Source organism: Gopherus evgoodei, chromosome 1 (assembly GCF_007399415.2).
Source record: "Gopherus evgoodei ecotype Sinaloan lineage chromosome 1, rGopEvg1_v1.p, whole genome shotgun sequence".
NCBI lineage: Eukaryota > Metazoa > Chordata > Testudines > Testudinidae > Gopherus > Gopherus evgoodei.
The window spans coordinates 45,494,177-45,506,302 of record NC_044322.1 but is presented as its reverse complement, the minus strand read 5'-3'; the positions used below and the strand labels follow the sequence as shown (position 1 = coordinate 45,506,302).

The 12,126-nt window shown below is 48.0% G+C and overlaps 1 protein-coding gene across 1 annotated transcript in view; it reads right to left on the bottom strand.

Annotated features, from left to right (window-relative positions):
- KL (klotho) overlaps positions 1-11,675 on the bottom strand; it is a 61,060-nt gene extending 49,385 nt beyond the window's left edge. The window contains exon 1 of the mRNA XM_030563181.1: positions 10,953-11,675. Coding sequence (XP_030419041.1) covers positions 10,953-11,675 — 723 coding nt within the window. The remainder of the gene's footprint in view (positions 1-10,952) is intronic.
- Between the last annotated feature and the right edge of the window lie 451 nt (positions 11,676-12,126).

Below are 12,126 nucleotides of genomic sequence, written 5' to 3'. Positions count from 1 at the left end.
CTTCTTGTTTTTAATTTTTTTCATTCATGATGAAAGCTTCAAAGAGTCTCTCACCTCACAAATGGTAGAATTTGTGACTATATCAGAACCACCGATATCAAGAAGATTACATTGTAGGAAATCATGATGTCTAGTCTGAATCCTCTCTACTGGTTTAATTATACTTGTTCGTTATCTCTGATGCTTTAAAGCCACATGACTCAAAACATGAGTGATTAATTTCTATTGAAATAAAATATTTGCAAACAAATACTATCAAAGAACAGGAAAGGAAAAGATATTAGAAGCTAGAAATTAGATATTTTCTTATTTGTTTCCATTTCCATTGTAAATGGTACTATTAAAAAAAATGAAGGGGAAAATCTGCATGATGTGGCAAAACAGGATTATTTACTGTTGCTTCTTGTTAAAAAAAATTGTTAGATATATTTCTACAATAACTATCAGGTGTATTCACCTCTAACTGGCCAAGTTCTGCTCTCAGTTATTTCAGAAGAAATAGATCAACTGACTTCAACGGACCTACCCTGCATTTCTAAGTGAACAGAATGTAGTGCACTGACTATGCATTACTTTTATTTAATATAAAGAAAGTGGTGTGCATGCACTGAGAGGAGAAAGTTCCTAGATTTGTAATTGTTCACACTTTTTAGGGTTTAGTGTTCAGTGGTCAAACCCCAAAAGGTCAACACCTAAGAACAGTATTTATCCAGGAAACGGAGAGGAGAGTCAGCATCCTGTCTGCAATGTGACTGGTTTCTAGGCAGCAGTTCCTCTTCACTTCTTGAAGAAATAAATGTGTTGTTTGGTTTCTGAAAATGCAGTTTATATTGTGCAAATTGGCTCCAGTTCAATGCACAAACAATTCACTTGGCTCAAGAAACAGAAAAAATGTATTTGCAGAAACAGAACATTTCTCTGATTCTTTGAGGAGAAAGGGGACTGGCCACCAATACTCTAGTCACTCGGTAAAGAGACAGTGACTCTTCTCTTTCTTATCTGAAAGATAGCGTTGTTCCTTTTCAATCCGAGGAACTAGTCAAACTTCAGACCCTTGGAGGTATTCCAAATGGAAGTATAAACTGATGATGGAATCTCATGTTTTCTTTGATGCACTCTTGTTTATTTACAAGGAATGTACAAGGCCCTGTTTCTCCAAATGCAGAAGGAACTAGAATCAAAACAATAGCTTCTTAGGCCTAGTCTACACTAGAAAATTAGGTCAGTTTAACTATGGCAGTCAGAGACAAAGCCGGCACTAGGCCTAAGTAATTGCTTAGGGCCGCGAGCAGCTCAAAGGGTCCCACTATTTGCTTTTTATTATGTGTTGTGTGGGGAGCCCCCCACAGAGCTTTCCCATGTATGGCCTCCAATGGGCTAGCACCACCTCTGATCAGAGATGTGAAAAATCCACACCTCTGAGTGGCATTGTTAAGCTGACCTAAGTCCTCATGTAGACAGTACTAAATAGACAGAAGAATTCCTCTGTGGATCTAGCTAATGCCTCTTGGGCACGTGGATTACCTACGCTAACAGGATAATCTCTCTGGTCAGCATAGGTAGTGTTTACACTGAAGCACTACAATGGCACAGCTGTGCCACTGTGGCATTTTAAGTATAGATATGCTCTTAGCTTACAGTCCAAGCCTCATGAGTCAACACTAGACCCAGAAACCCTCTCTAGCTTTTTTCCAGGGTCATACACCATGTTCACAGGCTGTTGCTTGGATTTCTTGCTTCTTACCTCTGAGTCTGTCTCTGTTCTGTCTGTCACATTTTCTGTATCTGCACCCCAGTTTCTCTCTCTCTCTCTCTCTCTCTCACACACACACACACACACACACACACACACACACACACACACACACACACACACACACACACACAGGAAACCTCCAGCTACATGGTGCTGGTTTGCCAGGTACGGCCCCTTAACTATCTCTTACAACTATCTTAAGTGAAGGGTGCATTCATACATCAGTTTTAACAAGGTTCTAACTCAGCCCATAACAACGTTTAACTGAGCTCATAAGAATAGGATGGATCCTATATGTGTCAGCTTGCTACCATTCTGATTTCTGGCTGTAGACATGAGGGAGTGTCAACCTCTGTGGATTCAACCTGTTCTATTCAACTTCTTTTGTTAATAAAAGCACATAATTGCACCTATTTCTTACCCCATTTTGGAGTCTTAGACAAGTCAAAAACAAAGCGTTAGCTTAAGAAAAATTTTAATTTTCCCTAGTACCCTAAAACTAAGGGCCAGATCTTCAGCTTGGGTAAATCAGCATAGCTGCATTGACCTCAGTAGAACTATCCAGTGGTTTATTTCCTACGTACCCTTGAAGAACAAAAATAATCTAAACTATACTCACCTACATTATACATCTTCCTTATTACTTAGATAAAATGTGTCTTATTTTATCAATTCAGAATTTGAAATGAGGCTACTGCAAAGAGCTTTATAATTAGTGAGTGGACATTTATAGAACATGTAATGCTTCCAAGTGGTACCCCGGCTCGTGAGGCACCTTGCTAATACCTTCCCTTAGCATGAGGAAGCCTTATCTGTGCCTTCTGCTGGTCAGCTCCCCAACTCTACGAGCAAAGGCAACACATGTCCCTCTAGGCCTAGGCAGACCTCACTGTCTCTCTACACATTAGCAGTAGGTACACTGCAATCCTCAAGCCTTCGGAGCATATCCCTGGAGGGCCCAGCCCCTGATCCACTGGACACTCACAGAATTCCACAGATTCCAAAGAGAGACTGCTGAACTTGAATTAATATGCAAATTAGATACAATTAACTTAGGTTTGAACATAAACTGGGAATGGTTGGGCCATTACACTAATTGAATCTACTTCCTCGTGTTAAACTATCCTCACACCTTCTATGGGTCATCTCAATTATCACTTCAAAGCTGCTGCTGCTTACCAGATTCACCTCAGGATCACCGCTCCACTCAACTCACAGCACTTAGATTTGTTAGTAGTGAAATTAAGTATCAGTTTATTTAACAAAGCACAGAGACTGAATTAACAACAAGTAGAAGTATTGGAAACAAATGGTTACATATAAAATAAAATGCTAGAACGTAGACTTAATTAACTAGATACTTTCATGTCTCGTAGAGTAACGTTCCCCCGAAGTCTTTTCAGTGTTTTACAGACAGTCTGGGTGAGACCCTCCTTTCATACGACTTGTTAGCTTGTCTCCTCAATGAAGGATCCTGTATTTGTTGTGCCTTCCCTGACATACCAGACTAATCCTTTTATCTTTGTCATAAACAGGATACCCTCCTGCTATTTTATTTCTTCCTGTAGATTTTCTCTCTTGTAGATTTTGCAATTTTTTGACTGACTTTTAGCTTAGTGTGCAAATAAGCCTCCACTGTGAGACGTACAATACACAATACACATGTGGCCAGACAGAGAGATAAGCATCTGTTTCCTCCTGCCTGAAAGGAACATGTTCAAGGTATGTCACTTCCTGGTGACTTGCCTTAACTCCCAGACATTAAGAACATTTTTTTTTTAGTATAGCTACATAATTTCTGAAGTATTATCCATACATACATTTCACAATGATGAGGATGACCAGTGAGCTATGGACTCTCAGTAGAGCCTTCATATGCCAACCTTTTGTTATGCAGCTATTTGACTCAGGGAATCCCTGTAAAAATCTTTGCATCTCCTGTGCCCTCTGGCAGTTGGCACTGAGAAGTCCCTGGGTCATGTGTGCTTATATTTCTCTCCAAAATTAGCACCTGTTCACACACAGTAATTGGGCATGCAGTTTCACTAACAAGCACTTCAACATTTTCAACAGGTGGTGCTATTGGACAAATCCTACAAAGGTGACTTCTGTAGGAGATGAAGTTGCCTCAGCACTTCACAGGAAGCTCACAGCATTTTGCAGGATTGGGCACTAAAGCATGAGAGCTACTGTGCACCTAAAAGAGAGCACAAGAAGTGGTAGGTTGGCCAGGGGTTATGACCATAAGCATTCAAGTGACTATGCAACATGATTAGGCACATATTTAGGCACTTAAATTTAATCAACGTATTTATGCTTTCAGGTATTCATGATGTATTTTAGAAGTTCTCCATTTATAATATTTCATTCCAGAATTCCTACATGTCAAAGTTTGGAACCATATACTGAATTTTCAACATTATTAAAAAGAAAATTAAACTATCACCTTTGCCCTAAAGTTCAGAAATTGAAAAATGTTAACCACAAAGAAGAACAAACAGTGACTATGTAAATTTAAAAAGTTCAAAAAATGAAAAGGTAGTACATATAACAGTGTAAAATGAACACATAACCAGCCAAATTCAGACCCAGGTAAATGCATGAAATTCCACTAACTTGTTTACACCAACTCTGAATTTGACTCACATTCTAATTCTTATCTGATTAATTATTCAGATAATAAATAACTTATCCTCAGACAGAGTCCAATATCCACATTAGTATCTGTGGGATTTAAAGGATTCGAGGGACATGAATTAATACTTTACAGTAATCAACATTCTGTAAAATGCATCAGTAAAAAGACTTGCACAAGCTTCTTTCTGCTCATAAAGGTCTTTGTTTTAATAAAAGCAAAAAAAGTTGCTAGAAACTCTGTACATATTGTAAATTAGGGGTAAATGTGAAAGGACACGTATATTAGAGAGGTAGGGTGTTAATCTGTTGATAGCCAAACAGTTGAGAACAAAGGAGTTTTTCTGAATATCTGAATATCAAGCTTGATTTCACTGGGACAAGTAACGAAGGAGAGGTGTAGTGGAAAGACTCAGGGCTTGGCTACATTGGAGAGTTGCAGCGCGGTGATGGGGTTACAGCGCTGCAACTCACTCTGTGTCCACACTTGCAAAGCACAGCCAGCGCTGCAACTCCCTGGCTGCAGCGCGGGCTGTACACCTGGTCTGCTTGGGGTGTAGTGATTCCAGCGCTGGTGATGCAGCGCTGGTCACCAAGTGTGTCCACCAAAAGCGCTTTTATTGGCCTCCAGGGTATTAGGAGGTATCCCAGCATACCTTTTCAGCCACTCTGCTCATCGTTTCACACTCCACTGCCCTGGGCTCAGGTGACCCGCCCTTTAAATGCCCTGGGAATTTTAAAAATCCCCTTCCTGTTTGCTCAGCCAGGTGTGGAGTGCAATCAATCAATCAATCAGTGACCATGCCTCCACGCCCCAAACGAGCCCCAGCATGGAACACTTCTGAGCTGCAGGACATCATCAGTGTTTGGGGTGAGGAAGCTGTGCAGTCACAGCTGCGCTCCAGCCGTAGAAATTATGATACCTATGGGCAGATATCAAAGTCCTTGCTGCAAAGGAGCCATGAATGGGACGCGTTGCAGTGCAGGGTTAAAGTAAAGGAGCTGCGGAGTGCCTATTGCAAAGCCCATGAGGGAAACTGCCGCTCAGGAGCTGCCCCCACGACCTGCCATTTTTACAAGAAGCTGGATGCCATACTTAGGTGTGATCCCACTGCCAATCCGAGGACCACGATGGAGAGTTCAGAGCAGGGAGAAGTGGGGGAGGGTGTAGAGGAAGCCGAGAGTGAGGCTACTGGGGTGGAGGGAGACACCCCGGAGTCCCAAGAGGCATGCAGCCAGGAGCTCTTCTCAAGCCAGGAGGAAGCTAGACAGACAGTCACAGCAGCTGGAACTTGTTGGTGAAGAAGCAGAGGAGCGGGTTCCTGGTAAGCAGCTTTTATTTTAAGGATGGAAATGTTTTGGGAGAGGAGGAGGGGGGGGTGTTATGGCTGCATGCATGCATGGCTAGATGTGGAATAGCCCATTGATTTTGTCTATCATGTCTCGGTAATCGGCCTCAGTAATCTCTTCAAAAGTTTCAGCCAGAGCGTGGGCAATGTGCTTGCGCAAGTTTATAGGGAGAGCCACCATGGTCCTTGTCCCGGTCAGGCTAACTCGTCCGTGCCACTGTGCCGCGAGGGGTGGGGGGACCATTGCTGTACAGAGGCAAGCTGCATAGGGACCAGGGCGGAATCCACATTGCTGTAGAAGACCCTCCCGCTCTTCCCAGGTAACACGCAGCAGTGATATATCTGGCAGTAGAAAATCCTGTTGTAAAGGGGATACTGTTCAGTGCAGGTCCCCCCCAGCTGCTCTCTGCTTTCCTCAATGCACAGAAACCCCAGTAAGCCCTAACTCAAGCAGCTCCCCTTCCCAGAGGAGTAAGTGCTGCGGCAATTGTGGGGGTGGTGTTCAGTGCACTTTCCCCCCAGCTGCTTTCTGCTTTCCCCAATGCACAGAAACCCCAGTGAGCCCTGACTCAAGCAGCTCCCCTTCCCAGAGGAGTAACTGCTGTGGCAATTGTGGGGGTGGTGTTCAGTGCACTTTCCTCCCAGCTGCTCTCTGTTTTCCCCAATGCACAGAAACGCCAGTGAGCCCTGACTCAAGCAGCTCCCCTTCTCAGGTGAGTCGCGGCAGAAACACTCACCCCATTACCTACCATGTCTTCGCTGCTGTGGCCTCTCTGTGCTATGTTTGCTATGTGCAAATGATGCTACAAATAGTCTGCAAACTCCTTCACTGTGATAATAAACAATGCAGCCTCTGTATTAAATGTTTCTATTTCTGTTTTTTTAAGTCTCCTTGAATCCTCCGGCCCTATCACAGCCTGCTGAAAAACTACAGAACTTGAGGCGTAAACCAAGGAAAAGCAAAGAAGATTTGGTGAAAGCAGTTATGAATCAGTATGCCAGAGAGAGTAAGAGGCTGCAGGACTGAAGAGAGAAAATGCATGAGTGGAGGTAAACACAAAGCAGGAGAAAGGAATTGGCTACCAAGAAAAGCACAAAGCAGCTGATAAGCCTCCTGGCACGCCAAACGGACTGTATGCAGTCTCTCGTAGCCATGCAGGCAGATCAGTACCGTGCTAACCCACCCCCACCTCCCCCAAAGCTCTCTCCCTTGTGCCCCACTGTTTGCTCAAAACACCTTTCTCCAGCATCCTGGTTGTTACCACCACCAGCTGCCCCCAACACCTGTACGGTCACCTACCAGCCCTGAGAACTATGACCCTTACCCTATGCACTCAACCCCATCACCATGCAGCATATTAATCCTGAAGTGCAGCACGCATTGCACAACAATCCAGGCAGGCCATATTCAAACCTCTGAATGTACAGTCCAGCACCCTACCCCCTGCCCTTTTATGTACTGTATTTTGAATAAATGATTTCTTGGCTTTTAAAACATTTTTTATTATTGCAGAAAGTGATAAATACTGTACCCCAAGGGAAGAACAGGCACAGCAAATCATTGTAACCACTGCACTTCACACCCTTGGTAAGGCACCAAACATTACTGTTGGCTTTCAGCCTCAAATTGCTCCCTTAAGGCATCCCTAATCCTTGAAGTCCTGTGCTGGGCCTCTCTAGTAGCCCTGCTCTCTGGCTGTGCAAATTCAGCCTCTAGGCATCGAACCTCAGAGGTCCATTCCTCACTGAATGTTTCACCCTTCCCTTCACAAATATTATGGAGGGTACAGCACGTGGATATAACAGCGGGAATGCTGCTTTCCCCCAAGTCTAGCTTCCCATAAAGACACCTCCAGCGTCCCTTTAAACGGCCGAAAGCACACTCCACAGTCATTCTGCACCAGCTCAGCCTGTAGTTGAACCGGTCCTTGCTCCTGTCAAGCTTCCCTGTATACGCTTTCATGAGCCATGGCATTAAGGAGTAAGCGGGGTCTCCAAGGATCACAATGGGCATTTCGACGTCCCCTACTGTGATCTTGCGGTCTGGGAAAAAAGTCCCGGCCTGCAGCTTCCTGAACAGCGCACTGTTCCGAAAGATGCGTGCATCATGCACCTTTCCAGGCCATCCTGAGTAAATGTCAGTGAAATGCCCACGGTGATCCACAAGCGCTTGGAGAACCACAGAGAAATACCCCTTGCGATTAATGTATTCAGATGCCAGGTGGGGTGGTGCCAGAATAGGAATATGCGTCCCATCTATCGCCGCTCCACAGTTAGGGAAACCCATTTGTGCAAAGCCATCCACAATGTCTTGCACGTTCCCCAGAGTCACGGTTCTTCTTAGCATGAAGCGATTAATGGCCCTGCAAACTTGCATCAACACGATTCCAATGGTCGACTTTCCCACTCCAAACTGGTTCGCGACCGATCGGTAGCTGTCTGGAGTTGCCAGCTTCCAGATTGCAATAGCCACTCGCTTCTCCACTGGCAGGGCAGCTCTCAATCTCGTGTCCTTGCGCCGCAGGGTGGGGGCGAGCTCCTCACACAGTCCCATGAAAGTGGCTTTTCTCATCCGAAAGTTCTGCAGTCACTGCTCGTCATCCCAGACTTGCAGGAAGATGTGATCCCATCACTCAGTGCTTGTTTCCCGAGCCCAAAGGCAGCGTTCCATGGTGCCGAGCACGTCCATTACTGCCACAAGCAATTTAGTGTCTTGCGCGTCAGGCGAATCAATATCATCGTCTGACTCCTCACTGTCACTTTGCAGTTGAAGGAATAGCTCAACTGCCAAAAGTGATGTGCTGGCAACATTCATCAGCAAGGTCCTCAGTAGCTCGGGCTCCATTTCTAACAGAAATCGCGCTGCAGACTCACAATGGCGCCAAACTGCTGGGATGTGTAGCGATGCACCACGGGGCATTGGAACAGGAAGCGGAATGACCTGCACCCTTCCGTCCCCTTCCCACAACCCACGGTGCCAAAATGGGACGAGGTGCTCTGTGGGATAGCTGCCCACAATGCACCACTCCCAACAGTGCTGCAAATGCTGCAAATGTGGCCACACTGCAGCGCTGGTAGCTGTCAGTGTGGCCATACTGCAGCGCTGTACCTACACAGCTGTACAAACACAGCTGTAACTCCCAGCACTGCACAAATGTAAGTGTAGCCATACCCTCAGAAGGTCAGTCGGTGGAGACAGATCAGATGGTGAGGTGGGATCAGGAGAACTGTGACTGGTTGGGGAGAGAGACTGGGAAGAAGGAAGAGCACTGGGCAAAAAGAATTGGACTGGGAGCAGGGTAACTGGGAATGGAAGCAGGAGGGGAGCCTGGCACTCAGACAGGAAGACCAAAGGGGAGACTGGCCTGGGCTGGGCAAGGAGACTTGGATTGGGATGAGAAGCCTGAGGAGTGAAGACTGGGACTAGGGCGAGGAGCTGGGTTGGGGGAAGAGACAAGACTGACACGAGGATAAATTGGATTGGATGGGGCAGAAGGGGTCAAATTTCAAGGTAAGAGACAAAAGAATCTGTGCCACTAGCAGTGCTTAATTTTTGCTGAGGCTTGCCAGAGCTGAGATCCGGCACCTCTAAGCTTGGCACTTCATAGCCTCAGCAACTCTGGGCTTGCAGCGTCAGTTACGAAAGTAAAAAAAATTGCTTGAGCCCTGACACAAATTACATTACAAATTAAGTACTGGCCACAAGTCAAAGCTTGGAATGAAACCCAAGATTCCTGAATCTCACCATTTCTCTGCTGTCAGCAAGTATCCCTGAAAGCTGCTGAAGAAGTGCATGTCTCATCCTCATCGAGTGCTGGTCCACAATGAGGATGACAGCCTATCAATGTTACTCAGTTACTCTGTTAGCTCAAGTGGCAGGGGTCTATGTGTGGATTTAAAAATTCCCTATTTGATGACCCATGTGGGTGTCAATGTGATGCTACACAATGGAGTCTGGGGGGCGGGAGGAGTGTTTCAGTTTGCTTTAAAAAAAATCTAGAATTTTATACACAAAAAAACTGTGTTAAAATAACACTATTAAGATTGCAAAATAAAGCACGCAAAAGTTTTGAAATGCCTGTGCAACTTTAATTCAGTCCCCTTACGCATATACATTATGTTTTTAAACATCACATACTATTATTTTCTACAGGACTTTTGTCTCATTTAGTGCACTGAGTGGGATGGTGCTGCCACACACCTTCCAACTATTGCAACAGGGGAGTGGTTTATTCACAACCCTAAGGGACATAAATTATGCCTGTATAGACTGTAGTGTAGACATAGTGCTAGCTACTACAACACAGGGAGGTGGAGTTCCTTCGGTGATGGAAAAGCCACTTCTGTCGCTGTAGTCTGTGTCTACGCTATGGTACTGTAGCACTTGCAGTGTAAACAGGTGCTACACATTTGCTAAACATTATTTGAGTGGAGAAGACATTCTATCATACAGACTTTTTTTTATATTGCAGATGGCATAGTCTGAATTTGCAGATTTAATATAGTGGCAATTTTAGCAGGGATGCCAAATGTATTTTATCTTTTCTGGTGGATGGCAATAAATTCACAAAGTCTCCGCACCACGCAAAAGTTCACAGGTGGATAGACGTTAAGGAGATGGATATTATCTGCAAGCAATCTACAAACATGTAGAACTCCACTTCATCTCCTTTGCCTGCCTCTGAATCCCATTCATCTACTCTAGAAAATATTCTCTCTGTCTCAGTAAATGTCAATGTGATATATTTACAGATTTCCCCAACTGTTCTTAGAGTCGGCGTACATCGTTTGCAATGCTCTTCCCGGCAACCTCCTTCCTTCCACGTTTCTTAGATCAGCAACTCCTGCCAGGCATTTCCCATCCTGGTCAAGCCCCCGGATCACTGCCGATGGAAAACTGCACTAACAGATCTGACTTTGTAAATCCCAGCTCCTCAGCCGCTTCCTCTGTTCCCCTCTCCTCCACTATGCACCCCCATCTCCTCTCGCCTGTCCAGCCGCCGCTCCGTCCCAGCTGGGGGAGGGATTTTCTCTCTTCTCCAACTCAGGAGAGGAGAGAAGAGGACACTCCCTCCATCCTCACTACTGGGACAAACTCCTTGGCCGGCTGGCCAGCCATGCAGCTCGGCTGGGAGTGGGCACCCATCCATCCATCCATCCACCCCGAGGCGTTTCCTCCCCCGAGCCCCGGCCCGCGGGCGCCCAGCCCTTACCCGGAGGAGGTTGTGCGCCGCCCTGTAGCCCAGCGGCGGGCCGCCCTTGACGCCCGGGGGCAGCCAGCCGGTGGCGTAGCCGTGCCAGGCCACCACGTAGGGGTTGTCCATGGTGAGCCAGTAGCGGACCTGGCCGCCGAAGTGCCTGAAGCAGAGCTCGGCGTAGTCCCGGAACAGCTCGGCCAGGGCCGGGCTGGCCCAGCCCCCGTAGGCGTCCTGCAGGCGCTGCGGCAGGTCCCAGTGGTAGAGGGTCACCACGGGCTGCACGCCCAGCTGCCGCAGGCGGGCCAGCAGGCGGCCGTAGTGCGCCAGGCCGGCGGGGCTGGGGGGCGCGGTGCCGTTGGGCAGCAGGCGCGCCCAGGAGAGCGAGAAGCGGTAGTGGGAGACACCCAGGTGCCGCAGCCCCTCCGTGTCGCGGAACAGGTTGTTGTAGCTGTCGCTGGCCACGTCCCCGCCGGCCGGCGCCGCCCGGTGCGCGAAGGTGTCCCACACCGAGGCGCCTTTGCCGTCCTGGCGCCAGCCCCCCTCGGCCTGGTACGCGGCGCTGCCCGCCCCCCACAGGAAGCCCGCGGGGAAGGTGTCGTAGAGGAAGAGCTCGTCCTCCGGGTAGGGCAGGCGGGCGAAGCGAGCCCAGGTGCCCGCGCCTTGCCCGGGCTCCCCGCGCAGCCGGCGGCCGCTCAGCAGGCAGAGCAGCAGCAGGGGGAGCGGGGCCGCAGGTGTCATGCTGCCGGGAGGGCGGAGAGGGGACGCGTGTGAGCGCCTGGCTCCCGCCCCGCAGCCCCCTTTATCCCCTCCCCGCCCCCCGGGTGGGCACGGCCATTAATCATTACCTAGGTGCTCGGCGCCCTGCGGGGGGGGCGGGGAGCTGGAGCCTCGGGGCGCCCTGGCTTAGCCGTGACTGGGGGGGAGGGTCTTAGGGGTGCAGGGTCCGCGCTGCCAGGACAGGGAAGGGGACGGGGAGCTGCCGCCCCATAGGCTCCAACTCTTCTCCCCTGAGAAGCAGCGCGTCGGGTTGTCTCTGTCCCTCCCCTGCACCTGGAGCGCTCCAGAGACAAACCCTGCGGGACCCATTGCGAAGTGCGGCCGTTGTTGAAATGGGGCGCTGGGATGCCTGGATACCTAAAACCCCCGCGGTGCCTAACTTTAAGCACACGCCTTTGAACACGAGCCCTTT